General features: G+C 50.8%; 5 protein-coding genes across 5 annotated transcripts; all 5 read left to right on the forward strand.

Annotated features, from left to right (window-relative positions):
- Positions 1-61: 61 nt before the first annotated feature.
- Positions 62-1,761, forward strand: BDV14DRAFT_170858 (metallophosphatase domain-containing protein). The gene has a single exon (XM_073768281.1). It carries the CDS (start codon positions 324-326, stop codon positions 1,419-1,421), a length of 1,098 nt encoding a protein of 365 aa, XP_073629537.1. The 5' UTR covers positions 62-323; the 3' UTR covers positions 1,422-1,761.
- A 148-nt stretch (positions 1,762-1,909) lies between these two features.
- On the forward strand, positions 1,910-2,341 carry BDV14DRAFT_170859 (uncharacterized protein). Its single transcript, XM_073768282.1, has one exon. It carries the CDS (start codon positions 2,061-2,063, stop codon positions 2,259-2,261), a length of 201 nt encoding a protein of 66 aa, XP_073629538.1. The 5' UTR covers positions 1,910-2,060; the 3' UTR covers positions 2,262-2,341.
- A 1,723-nt stretch (positions 2,342-4,064) lies between these two features.
- Positions 4,065-6,589, forward strand: BDV14DRAFT_170861 (putative MFS monosaccharide transporter). The gene is made up of 3 exons (XM_073768283.1): positions 4,065-4,574; positions 4,646-4,943; positions 5,110-6,589. Exons 1-3 carry the CDS (start codon positions 4,481-4,483, stop codon positions 6,299-6,301), a joined length of 1,584 nt encoding a protein of 527 aa, XP_073629539.1. The 5' UTR covers positions 4,065-4,480; the 3' UTR covers positions 6,302-6,589.
- Positions 6,590-7,337: 748 nt separating this feature from the next.
- Positions 7,338-8,859, forward strand: BDV14DRAFT_170864 (Rab family GTPase). The gene is made up of 2 exons (XM_073768284.1): positions 7,338-7,709; positions 7,767-8,859. The coding sequence occupies exons 1-2, from the start codon at positions 7,664-7,666 to the stop codon at positions 8,675-8,677; spliced, it is 957 nt and encodes a 318-aa protein (XP_073629540.1). The 5' UTR covers positions 7,338-7,663; the 3' UTR covers positions 8,678-8,859.
- A 713-nt stretch (positions 8,860-9,572) lies between these two features.
- On the forward strand, positions 9,573-11,170 carry BDV14DRAFT_170866 (DUF3431 domain-containing protein). Its single transcript, XM_073768285.1, has 3 exons — positions 9,573-10,119; positions 10,169-10,738; positions 10,797-11,170. The coding sequence occupies exons 1-3, from the start codon at positions 9,602-9,604 to the stop codon at positions 10,852-10,854; spliced, it is 1,146 nt and encodes a 381-aa protein (XP_073629541.1). The 5' UTR covers positions 9,573-9,601; the 3' UTR covers positions 10,855-11,170.
- The last annotated feature ends 1,821 nt before the right edge of the window (positions 11,171-12,991 follow it).

Genomic DNA, 12,991 nt, shown 5'->3' on the forward strand with positions numbered 1-12,991 from the left:
TTGTCGGAATCATGCAGAGAAGCTTGGGTTGAATGTTGGAGAAGGAGCTGGATGGTCACACCAGGCACATGTTCCTTATCTTGTCTTATCTTATCGGTTATCTCCTTATCTTATCCTATATCTGCCAAGATTCCATACGCTAGTCCATATATGGCTAATTCATCTCACCGCCTTCAGATAGCCAAACTGCCGTTTTCCGTGCCTGAAGAACCAGAAGAAGAGAAGCACCATCAAGCAACTGCTCAACAGCCTTGGAAACTGTTATGACTGAACAATACTCTTGCTGAAATCTCGCAGCCACTGGGGCTGTTAACTTCACGCCAATGTCATCGCCCTTTCATCGCCGCCCGTTCCCTGACTACCTCCTCTCCTCTCCTCTTGCCGCCTTCCTCTACCCACTCCACCACCTGCTGCTGCGACTGCGCGGTCCTCCTCGATTACCTCCTCCGAATGCTCGGCCCATTCGAGTGGTTTGCATCTCCGATACCCACACTCTAGAATGGTCCGATGTACCTGACGGCGATCTTCTTGTCCATGCGGGGGACCTGTGCAACGATGGTAGCGCACGCGAGATCCAAGCAGCGGTTGACTGGCTGCAGAAGCTCCCCCATCAGCACAAGGTCGTGATCTGCGGCAACCACGACAGCTACTTTGACATTCGGTCCAGATTGTCCGAAGACCGCGATCAATCCTTTGCCGCCGTCTCTTCATCAACTGCCTCCCTCCGCTCCGTCGACGACTTCGATTCCCCGCACCGTATCGACTGGGGCGACATCAACTACCTTCAACACTCGTCCGTCACACTAGACTTTGCTCCTGTTTCTCAAACACCCTCTTCCTCGTCCGCACTCCTAGCCTCGCGACCTCGCTCCCTTACAATCTATGGAGCTCCACAGATACCCGCCATTGTACCATTTGGCCCAGAACATGCCTTTACCTATCCTGCCCACCATGACGCTTGGTCCAACACCATCCCCGCAAACACCGATATCCTCATTACCCACACGCCTCCACAAAACCATCTAGATCTCTCCCCAGTATACTCAACCGGATGCCCGTTTCTGTTGTCAGAGTCATGGCGGGTCCAACCCGCACTTCATGTGTTTGGACACGTTCATGCGGCATACGGCCGGGAGTCTGTCTTCTGGGATGAAGCCCAAGCAGCCTGGGAGCGTATCTGCACCTCGCGTCGTCCCCGCGCCGGGTATTCACGATTCAGCTCGCTTTTCGGTCTTCTGCGGGACCTGTTTGACGTCTCCGGCTGGGTCGACTCCGCTCGAGTCATTGTTTACGGCGTGTTAGGAGTCGTCTGGGCAAAGGTCTGGGGCGGCGAGAACCGGGGAGGGTGGATGGTAAATGCAGCGTGCATGTACCGAGACTCCGGTCGGCTGGGGAATAAGCCGCAGGTGGTAATGCTGTAGGCTGGTAGCCCTGTTTCCCTTGCAGCAGCATATATTTGCATTTGTCTAGCGATTTATCTGCACCCTTACAGGAAGTTTGCTCCTGGTGCCCAGTCATTTGAACATCATACCCTACTTTATGAACAGTAACATAACTGAAGAGAACGGAGTCTCACGATTCAGAAACATCCCACATTAATCAAGGTTTTACTATGTCAATTGACGAGCCAGTAACAAGACACAAAGCCATCTCCGTAGAACTCCGTCCACTCCGCAGAGCACCCCAGCTCATCTCCAAGATTACTCCAAGCTGCCACCATCACCACAATAACCCTAACACCCATCACTCTCAGTCTCATCCCATCGCAAAAAAATATAACCAACAACATTATTGGATTCAAACCAAACAAAAAAATATCGCAATGACGTCGATCAGCAACGCAAGCACACAAAGCTCGGTAATGATCCCCCTCCGTCGCAACTTACATCCCCACCTCACACGCACTGGGCCCGCGATCCACACCACCATTCCATCATCTCCACAATGGAAGACTGAATGTGGAATGGAAGGTCCACAGCCTAGTTCCACTTGCCAGAACAGCGATGGAGCTTGGACTGCCTTGCACGGGCGCGGACAGCAAATCATGGTCTTGAATGTGAATGCGAAGTGTCAAATCATCCTTCGTTTTTCTGGGCGTAGGCTTGTTCTTGTTTCGACCGGTGATCGGTGGTTCGGTACTTGGTAACTTTGGTTCTGGTTCGGATGTCGGAAGTTTGAATTCTGTACTCTGTAAGTATCAATTTACGTGGTGGTTTCGCGTTTGTCGCGAGAAGTCTGTTTTGTTTCTACGGGTAGAGTAGTAGTGCAGGGTACATGGCTCACTATTACCGCATGGAGAAACTGCGGAGGGTTGCCCTGGAGTTGACGGAGTAAGCTGGGGATGGGGATGAGGGCGAGGGCTATGGTGACGTTATCGGGGTCTCGCGTGTCCGCGGGTTCCTCTCGTTCTCCTGACCCTCGTTCTTCGCACATGGAGTAGCGAGTACGAGATACGTAGTCTGGAGGCGGAGGCACGAGATAAGAGGCCACGAGGGGAACGGGGAAACGCGTGGTGTCTTATCTCGAGCGTTGTACATGAGCGTTGAGATATCTATCACATTCACACCATACATATATGAACCCATGTTAATCCATTACATAGCGAAGAAAAGAAACGAATGGAGACCTCTGCCGCTGTCTCAGGTTGACATGCATAGCTGTGGGATCATGCATGGTGCTACAGTTAGACAGCAGCAAAACGAAGATCTCGTCTCGTCAAGACTGCCGAACGGAAATCAAAAAGCTATAGTGAGAGATTTAATCAGTAATCGTATACGACAGGTAGGAGTGACGATCTTGCGGGTGGTATTGCCGATTGTTTGATGAGTGATGAGTGAGGATTTTGAGGGTTGCGAGTCAGTCCACTTTCGGGATAATATTGGGTCATACTGTAGACATTTGGCAGTTGAGGACTACTGCTTTGAGATTTTCTTCGCCGAGATAGTGAGTCTCCAGAGTAGCACTTGGTGGGTATACATGTAGCCTTGTCTTATCTCTGTTCTCTACGGTGTCAGTATGTACATGTCGGTGTGCTCCAACACCAAAATCTCAGTCAAAAAGTGTCTCAAAAGCTACCAATTGTACTACCAGCGTAGGAAGTCATACCGAGCACTGGAGCTCAGTCAAAATCTGCAGGCAGCTACTCAGTCGGTCCCCATAGGCAAGTAAGAAAGTGGTCTCTCTCACAGACCACCGACCAGTCCCATCTCATCTCATCTCATCTGCCCTCCACCTCTTCTCCATCTGGAGATGGTACCATGGGAAGGTGGAGTTTCGCTCATGTCATGTCATTCCATGAATGTTCCTGTTCCGGAAAATTCCCGAGTATGGATGGGTGACGAGGTGACGAGGTGGCTGTCAGTGTCAGTGTCAGACTTCTTGTCAGCTAGGAAAGACGATGGATTAATTTCTGAATGGCGACTGGTTAGTTATAGAAGTAGCCACTGGCCACTTTAATCCCTTGCCCGGGGAAGCATGGAGGCGAGCATGGGCATGCGATGACGTCCAAGTAGTGCAGGATTGGACGGATGGCAGAGGCGTCGGGAACGGCATCCCGACTGTGTCCCGGTGCATTCGTGCCGACCGTGGATACCGAGTTTGCGGGACTCCAGTAGTGTAGGGTCGTTGCGACCGTGCGGTTACTGATTAGTGACTAGGTCACCGGGGTATGAACTGTGGTTACTTTATGAGCTGGCAGTTGTCGGTCGCGATGCGCGTTATTTTAACCTACTTAACCCTTCTTAACAAGGGATGTTGCCCGGCAAGGGGTGACCATCAGGCAGATGAACGCAGATTGGAATTCAGATTCTCGGACGAGTTACTCAACAAGATTTCGGTCTAAAATTCTTGACTTTTATTTCGCAGGCTTGGCTCCTGCGGGTCTCTGCTGTGATGTCAGTGTGGATTATTCTTCAACGAGTGATGGATCGAGGAACCGCCCAAGGAAAATGCTTAGGCTAGCTTAGCCCACACCCACATCGACGATGCTTGCGGTTCCTGCTCCACTGCTTAAATTTTTGGTCTGCTATAGTTTGGCTAATCGATACCTGCGCGCGTTGCGCCCTGGCCAACCCTCTGCACCGCCGTGGGTATTGCCCTTCATATCGTTGGGCGAGCGCAAGTATCGTCGCCACTATTGCCGTACGCAGTATCTACGTATGCATAACGATTGGGTCCTTGCCTCGGACTTCAGCTCCAGGCGTTATGTGTGTGTAAATGTGTGTGGTTCTCCCCTCCAACTTACCCACACCCTCTCCCCGTGTCAGGGCTTCTCCAGAAGAACGTGAAGTACATATAAGGCCCCCGTCTTTTCCCCTTCATTCTCCGCGTTTGGCTTTCTTGTTTTTCTCACCTTTCCTTCTTTCTCCTTGCCTGTTTCACTCCTTAGCCTCGTCTCCCAAGACCTCCTCAAACAGGGAAGACGCAGTCACTAGTCTCGATCTGGCGCAGCTCTAAAGGTCCCTTGTCTTGATCAGCCATCATGGCGCCTTCTTTCGCCGGTATGTCGGGCAGGCCGCTGTCCCTGACAGTGTCCACAGTCGCGACTATGGGTTTCTTGCTTTTTGGATACGACCGTAAGTACTGCCTCCCATGCGATCATGCACGTGGGAGATTCGAACGCGATCGATAAGCTAACGCACTACAGAGGGTGTCATGTCTGGAATTATCAGTGACGAAGCTTTCAACAATGTTTTCACAGCTACCAAGGGCGACTCTACAATGCAGGCCCTTGTGACGGCCGTCTACGAGCTGGGATGTTTGGCGGGCGCCATCTTCGCCCTGATCTACGGTGATCGGACAGGTCGTCGCTGGATGATCTTCTCCGGCGCTATTGTCATGATTATTGGTGTTATTATTCAGGTCACCTCTTTCGTCGGACACATTCCTCTATTGCAGTTTTTCTTTGGACGTGTCATTACTGGTATTGGCAACGGCATGAACACGTAAGTTCTTGACACTGTCTTTCTGCGTGCACAATATTTTCTGGGACGTGGTGGTTGAAGATCTCGAGTTCCCCGCAATTGACGTTTGGGTGTGATCTCTTCCTACCACGCACGAGATCAAGTAGAGCACACTTCTACTAGGGCTTCGACACTGACAATATCACAGTTCCACCATCCCAACCTACCAAGCCGAGTGCTCCAAGACCTCCAACCGTGGTCTCCTCATCTGTATCGAAGGAGGTATCATCGCCATCGGAACAGCAATCGCCTACTGGATCGACTTTGGCGCCCACTACGGCCCCGATGACCTCGTCTGGCGTTTCCCCATCGCCTTCCAGATTGTCTTTGGTCTCGTCCTCATCGTCGGAATGTGGTACCTCCCCGACTCCCCCCGCTACCTCATCTCCAAGGACCGCATCGAAGAAGGCGAGTACGTCCTCGCCGCCCTAGCCGGCTGCGAAGTCCACGACCGCGAGACCCAAGTTCAGAAGCAGCTCGTCCTCGACTCCCTGCGTGCCTCTGGCGCCCTCGGCCAAAAGACCTCCTTCCGCGACCTCCTCACCGGCGGACCTACCCAGCATCTCCGCCGTATGCTAGTCGGTTCTTCCTCGCAGGTCTTCCAGCAGCTTGGTGGCTGTAACGCCGTCATCTACTACCTTCCTCTCCTCCTTAAACAGAACTTGCACCAGGACAACGACATGGCTCTGCTGATTGGTGGAATCAACATGATCGTCTACGCCATCTTCGCTACCTTCTCGTGGTTCTTCATCGAGCGCATCGGTCGCCGCAAGCTCTTCCTCGGCGGTGCATTCGTCCAAACAATCGCTATGGTCATTACCTTTGCCTGTCTGATCCCCGGCGACCCACAGTCCTCCAAGGGCGCCGTCTTCGGTCTATTCCTGTACATGGCTGCCTTCGGCGCCGCCTGGCTCCCGCTCCCCTGGCTATACCCCGCCGAACTGTCCCCCGTGCGCACGCGCGCCAAAGCCAACGCCGTCTCAACCTGCAACAACTGGCTATTCAACTTCACAGTCGTCATGATCACGCCTGTTATGGTTGATGCGATCGGGTGGGGAACGTACCTGTTCTTTGCGGCGTGGAACGCCCTCTTCATCCCTGTCGTTTGGTTCTTCTATCCTGAGACCGCGAACAGGTCTCTTGAGGAGGTCGATCTTATTTTCGCGAAGGGTTACCATGAGGGGATTTCGTACGTGCGGGCTTCGCATGAGTTGCCAAAGTTGGGCGATGATGAGATTGAGGCTGAGGCTGCGAAGTATAACTTCACGCCTGAGACTGAGGCGGAGGTTGAGAAAGGGCATGTCTCTGGTGGTGATAATAGCTCGGAGGGGAATGCTTAAGCTGGAGCTCAAGCGTAACGACCGAGCTTAGCCTCCACCCGAAAGCCTTGTGCAATCCTTCCATCAAATACTCAGACTGGCACCGCATGATGTCCTTACGGATATCTAGTCCATGTCATCTCGACAATATAACGGCCTTATTGACGTCGTATCCAAAAGATCACGTTCTTACTCCCATACAAACCTGATGTTCATTTTCATTTTCATGTTCATGTTCATGTTCATGTCGCGGGCGCATTTGCATCAATGCGTTGACGACTTCCATCTTCCTTCAGTTTTATGTTCTCTATACCCCAAGGTCAAACCTCACCCTGCAAGCAGGCGAGCGGTGGCGATCTATTTTTTCCATTGTGCATATCGTCAACATATCTAGAAGAAAGTGTGACAATTGAATTGTCGATTATGGATAGTGAATATTTCTATTTAGCCTGTTGTATTGGTCACTTTTTTCGTGGCTGTGCTTCCTTGGATAGTGTTTAATGCTCATTGTAGTATCGCCGTCTTACCGGGCAGAGTACTACTGTGGTGTGCCTTAGCTCGAGCTGGATGCAGGATGTAGGATGTAGGATGTAGAATGAATTTCTGAATGGTGATTTTGAATGAGATGGAGATTGAACAATAAACGAAGCCCGTCCTATTTCGTCACTATTCCTACAGGGAATTTTCACACGTCTATATATATACATATATTTAGACAGTACTGGACTTCGATGGTAAACCTCGGCTTTATGCTAGCGAGCATCGGGTGGAATTCGGTAATGTAGGTACATTGGAGATATCTGGGGGACAGCAACTATAGGTACCAAGCATGTACACTGTAGATATTGAGCCAAGTGCTCTAGAAATAAGCAATTCCGAACCAGGCCCTCGGGTGCAGTAAAGGTCCATATGTGTCTATGCGCAGTAGCATGCAGATTACATAAGCGACCCTGAAGTCTTGGCGCTGTTATCTTATCTGCAAGGGGCAGTGAGTTGGAGAAGTTACCTGGACAAGTTACCATGGTTGATGTAATTAAAGTAAATTAATTATCCTGAAGAAACAAGGAATGGATATGAATCCAGCTGAGACAAGAATAGCCATAAAGCACAAATCAGAGACAAAGCCAGCCCCAGCCACGAACAGGTGATTAGAACCGATCGATCGGGTGATCTATCTTAGTCTCTCTGGAGCCTTCCTTGTTTCGTTCGTTCCTCGGTTCCCCGCTCAACTTCCATCTCTCTTACGATTTTACGGTCGCATACTCTCCTCTTTCTGCTTGACGGATATTCTCTGCTGAGCTGGGAAAAGCAGTTATCTTCGTTACTCCCAGATCTGATCATGCAAACTTACCTCTCCCACGTCCCCCACTCTCAAACCCCACCATGAGTTCCTCCCTCGAAGCAAAGATCGTTGTCCTGGGCGCGCAAGGTATCTCCCCTTTCCCACTTTCAGTTTGTCACCAGAACTAAAAGATAATGTATTAAGGCGTCGGCAAAACCTCCCTCGTCCACCGATACACCCAAAACACATTCACGCCCACAAAACAATCCACCGTCGGCGCCTCCTTCGTCACAAAGCGCGTGCTCGACAGTACATCCGACACCCTCGTGCGGCTGCAAATCTGGGACACCGCAGGCCAGGAGCGGTTTAGGAGTATATCGCGGCTATACTACCGCGGCGCGAACGCATGCCTGCTCTGCTACGATATCACGGATGAGCGGAGCTTCGTCGAGATGATGGGGTGGCTTGAGGAGCTGAGGCGGAACATCGATACCGGCTCTGAGGACGGCCGAATCGTCATTCATGTCGTCGGCACGAAAAGCGATATTGTTGCTGATGATCCGAGTAAACGCGCAGTGCCGTTTGAGAGGACGATCGCGTATATTGCCGAGCAGCTTTATCCGAGTCGGGCTTCGACGCCGCCGCCTAGTGCGACGCCGTTGGCGACGCCTGGTGCGACTGTTACTGGGCTTGGGGGGGTTGGTCGGTCGTCGAGTGTCACGATAGGTATGGGTATGGGAATGGATAGTAAGCGCAGCAGCGGGTTCTGGGGACAGGATATAGGCTGGGACTGCTGCCACGAGATCAGCGCCAAGGACGGCGAGGGTGTCGAGGAGGTGTTTCGTGTTATTGCGAGGAAACTCGTTGAGCAGCGGAGTCGGAGGGAAGCAGAGGCGTTAGGGTTGGTCTTTACGCCTGGGATTTCGTCGATATTTGAGGGTGGTGGAGCGTCTGCTTCAACGCCGGGTGTTGGGGTTGAGAGTGGTGGAGGGAGCTTTCGGCTGGGGATGAATGATAAGAGGCGGAGCTGGCTTATGTTTCCGCCGAGTAGTGCGGGGGATGAGGGGGATGAAGCGGTTGAGGTTGTGCAGAAGAGGGGTGGGAGGTGTTGCTAACTGGTTGGTTATGTGATTTATGTGGTTTTGCTGGCGTTGGTTCTGTTTTGCATGGAATGGGCGCTGGCGCCCATTCGGGTAATCGGGATGAGGTTGTACGCTGTACATGATTGATGCGATATACCACGTATTTATGAGTTAGACAACGACAATGATATAAGATATACCAGCATTATAAAGACCAAAGACCAAAGTGAGTAGTTCCAGCAACTAGCACGGCAAGATATCCGCATCTCAAAGGTGGAGCGACGATCGAATCTAGGCAGTCCAGACCCCGTCACAGTTAAATGAAGCCCCGATGATCCCGCCTTGCCTTTGCCTGGCCGCGCGTCTACTGTCAATCTGTCAATCAAGGGTTATTTTGACGAGCAGTGGCTATTATCATTTTCCATCACAACACCACTGCAGACTGCAGAGTTATGTTTAGTTCTGGAACAAACTGCTCGAATTGGCTATAGAATCCTGTTTAATTAGGCAGTGGTAGCCGTTCCACTAGTGGGTGGTGACTGGCTGGACCCCGGTCGCAGCGGCAGCTGGGGCAGTCCACGTTTCGAGACCCGGACCCTTCTTTCTCTTTCCTTCGTGTCTATCTCAAACTGTTGTGTCAGGTTTGTCGGATCGTGAAGAGGAGGGGGGTATGACAGGGATAGATATCCAGCAATCAGATGTAGCTGTTATTGTTACTGCTAATCGTGGTTATGTCCTGTTAAGTTAGTGGCTTACTCATCGGAGGACTGGATGGCGAGATTGGCCTCAGCTGAGGGAGCTAGTCTCAGGCATCCAAGACATAGTCCACTTTGGAATAGACACTGAATTTCAGGAGATAACTTGCGAGCTGAAGATGAAGAGAACAAAGAGAATATACTATATAGTTGTTAGTATAAAAGTAAGTAGAGTAATATAATAGTAGAGTATACTACTGACATGACAGGCCCCTGCAGATCGGACAGCGACGGGCCAATGAGTCGGGGACTGCCAAGACCTCCACAGCGCAGACAATCTTTTCCTTCTCCTGAATCCAGTCTTCGGTCTTCCACCTCCACTTCGTCTCCAGCTTTTTCTCTCCGCTGTCCTGTCCTTTCCTCGTCCTTCTTTCCCTACTCCCCCTTCACTCGTTTGTCTGTTATCGCGTGTTATGAAATGAGATTGTCCGTTCGCATCGGGGCCGCTGCCCTCGCCATCGCCTTTATCTTCTTCCTCTCCCAACTTTTCGCCGTCGGCCCACAGGTCCCTCGCCCGCTCCCCCGATGGGTGTTCAACGTCGGCAGTCGTCCTGATCCCTCAGAGCTCGCCAAATGGAAGTCAAAATGGTCCCAGAGCGACTCGGGCGTGACGCCGCAGCGGTACGACACAACACCTATTATCGTTCCGAATGACCGCATCATTGTCATGGCCAAATTGGCCGCGGAGGACACCAACTGGGTCAGCGCCGATCTAGCAGAGTACGTCCTCAAACCTTTTGCGTCGACCGAATTATACTAATCAACGCAGCTGGCGGAACTTCATCTACGTCGTCGATGACCCCAACGCCCCCCGCCACACCCCCATGAACAAGGGCCGCGAAGCCCTCGCCTACCTCCAGTACATCATCGAGCACTACGACGACCTTCCCTCCACAATTGTCTTCATCCACAGCCACCGCGATGGCTGGCCCGGCGCCTGGCACACCGACACAATGGACTACAGCAACGTCGAGTCTGTCCGATCGCTGCAAATCGATTTCGTGCAGCGCAACGGCTACGCCAACCTCCGCTGCCAGGAGACACCGGGGTGCCCTGATGAGATTCGGCCGAACCGCAACCCGCCTCGACCTGGTAAGAACGTCGAGAAGATCTATCCTGATGCGTGGAAGGCGCTGTTCGGCAACACGAATGTTCCGGAGGTTATTGGCGCGCCTTGCTGCTCGCAGTTTGCGGTCTCGAAGGAGCAGGTCCTTAAGCGGCCGCTGAGCGACTACCAGCGGTACTACAACTGGGTGCTTACGAATGATCTTCCGGATGATATGACCTCGCGGGTGATGGAGTATACTTGGCACATTATATTCGGGCAGGAGGCTGTTTAGTATGTTTCCTTATCCCATACCTTATCTCAGCATCTGCTAACTAATTTACTCCAACAGCTGCCCCGATGTCTTCCAATGCTACCAAGACGTCTACGGAAACCCATACTTCTGGTAATCCCGCTTCACTTCGAGAGTCTAACTCGCTCTTCTCTGTTCTTGTATATATTGGATTGGATTGGATTGATTGGTTGGTTGGTTGGTTGGTTAACCGATTGGCTTCCGGACAACAGCCAGACGATCCCCTGACGACGACACACGTGAACTCTTACTTTTTTTATCCCTTACACTATTTCGCCAACTTCTTTTCTTCTACTTCTGCCGGTCAAGGCGCAGGCTGTACATTAATCGGACTTGCATTAGGGTACTTGTATTTATTTTTCTTAGTGACTAGTTACAATTTATAGATTTTTTCGGTTTGGATTTGATCTGTGATTCTTACCTTGGTTCTCTGAAGTATTTGTTTGTTGTTCGCATGGCCCTCCTTTAATCACCCGTATTCTCAGCCGGATATAGACTCTAGGCGAGGCCATTACATAGCGAAGGCAACATAAATGGCAGCCACCTGGGCTATTTAATATGTATAGACAGTACTTACCAAGCATGAAGCTCTATTGATACTCATCAAATGCACCCGAATTGACAGACGGGATATGCCGGCCTCCCCTCCCCTCAAACGCAAATGATCCTCCAGTCGAGCTCTCTTAGTTTGTTTGTTTAAGTGTCAGTGCTGCCACTCTGATACTCGTACTCGTACTCGTACTCGTACCTATTCGTGCGACATACCTTCCTAGATGCGTCATGTACGTGCACAAGAGACGGGAATCCCAGCTCAATATGGAAGATTGTGATTGCGACTGGCGTGCTTTGACGGGACCAGCGCAATCCAATCTCTCCCGCGGTGCTCAATTTATGCCTCAGCTCCAGTGCCGGAAAAGTATTTTCTTTCAGGTTGAGTGGAGTGCTGTAATGGATAGGATAGGATAGGCGTCTTGCGATATCCGTAGCCATGTTACGTACTCCGTCAAGGATCGAGGGAATTGCAGGTAGGTCGGGTATTTTGCAAGTTTGAGGCTGATTCGCTGACGCGGGTTTGTTGGAACTGGATAGGATGCGCTGGCGGGATAGGGAGAGGACGTATCGGGACTGTAGCTTTTGTGAGGTCCTCTTCTACTCTGCTATCTGGAATAAAATGACTATAGGGGTGGGTTGCTGGGAAGGACAGGGGTAGGATTTATACTTTGGAATTGGTGGAGAGAGAACTTTTCTCATTTTGATGAGGCCTTAAGAATCAATCAAGAATCTTTCAAGTATTTCATTACTCACTCAGGTTGATGAATATATCATGGAAAATAAAAGCAAGAATGAGAAGTTTGAGTTAGCAACCTTAAGAGTGGAAGGCACGATTCAAAGCCCTAAGTCATCCAGCTAAAATGCTTACCCTCCACAACTCCTCCTAAATCAACAGAATTCCTTTACAATCTACGAAATATCCAAAAATTCCAATATATATGTTTTATTTTTTCCTCTAACCATGCACATACTTCCAATTCGGTCTCCACACACCACACCATTTATCGGTGTATATGGAAATACACCCTAACAAAAGAAAAACAAAAGAAAAGCAAAGGCAATAATAAGTGCAAGAATCGCACTGGACCAAGGCATTTCGCTTGAAACTGCGATGGCCAACCAAAACACCCAGACCGTATGGCAATCCTGACCTTGTCGAACAAAGAGGAGCCATGCGCAATTATAAAATTGTAACGGCTCGATAAAATGTCGTCACACTGGCGGAGCAAGGAGGAACACAGAATCAAGCTATTTGACACCATGTACTGCGCCTAGAGCGTAGACTCGATGAAGTCTGCTCCTCAAGACCACTTGCAGCGGTTGGTGGTTGGTGGTTGGTGAGCGCTGCGAGATCCCAGCAAGCAAAACAGAACAAGTGATGCAAAAATGGAGATGCTTTGGGGCTCACATTGATCCTGGCCCCTTCGGCACCAGAGCCCAAACAGAATTCACGGTACTTGTCCAGTTCCTGGAACGCATCCTCTTCGAGGAACTCCCACTGCATCGGAATGGGCGTTCAGATCGCAGAAACAAGACCAACCGGATAACTGCGTTCCATCTACAAGTATAGAACAGAACATCGTATAGTAGAGTCTCCTGCTGACCCAGAATCCGCCATGGAACTTGTTTTCTCGACTCACACAGTTTCTGTCGTTGTAGCATTCCGGCTCCCAAGAACAAAA

Source organism: Aspergillus stella-maris, assembly GCF_047715825.1.
Source record: "Aspergillus stella-maris strain CBS 113639 unplaced genomic scaffold BDV14scaffold_18, whole genome shotgun sequence".
Classification (NCBI taxonomy): domain Eukaryota; kingdom Fungi; phylum Ascomycota; class Eurotiomycetes; order Eurotiales; family Aspergillaceae; genus Aspergillus; species Aspergillus stella-maris.

Excerpts from the sequence above, each read along its gene's own strand:
- BDV14DRAFT_170861 (XM_073768283.1), top strand. The coding sequence starts at position 4,481 with ATGGCGCCTTCTTTCGCCGGTATGTCGGGCAGGCCGCTGTCCCTGACA. Across the intron at positions 4,575-4,645 it reads CTTGCTTTTTGGATACGACC|AGGGTGTCATGTCTGGAATT; the intron begins GTAAGTACTGCC and ends AACGCACTACAG. Across the intron at positions 4,944-5,109 it reads ATTGGCAACGGCATGAACAC|TTCCACCATCCCAACCTACC; the intron begins GTAAGTTCTTGA and ends ACAATATCACAG.
- BDV14DRAFT_170859 (XM_073768282.1), top strand. The coding sequence starts at position 2,061 with ATGCGAAGTGTCAAATCATCCTTCGTTTTTCTGGGCGTAGGCTTGTTC.
- BDV14DRAFT_170864 (XM_073768284.1), top strand. The coding sequence starts at position 7,664 with ATGAGTTCCTCCCTCGAAGCAAAGATCGTTGTCCTGGGCGCGCAAG. Across the intron at positions 7,710-7,766 it reads CGTTGTCCTGGGCGCGCAAG|GCGTCGGCAAAACCTCCCTC; the intron begins GTATCTCCCCTT and ends TAATGTATTAAG.
- BDV14DRAFT_170858 (XM_073768281.1), top strand. The coding sequence starts at position 324 with ATGTCATCGCCCTTTCATCGCCGCCCGTTCCCTGACTACCTCCTCTCC.
- BDV14DRAFT_170866 (XM_073768285.1), top strand. The coding sequence starts at position 9,602 with ATGACAGGCCCCTGCAGATCGGACAGCGACGGGCCAATGAGTCGGGGA. Across the intron at positions 10,120-10,168 it reads GTCAGCGCCGATCTAGCAGA|CTGGCGGAACTTCATCTACG; the intron begins GTACGTCCTCAA and ends TAATCAACGCAG. Across the intron at positions 10,739-10,796 it reads TTCGGGCAGGAGGCTGTTTA|CTGCCCCGATGTCTTCCAAT; the intron begins GTATGTTTCCTT and ends TTACTCCAACAG.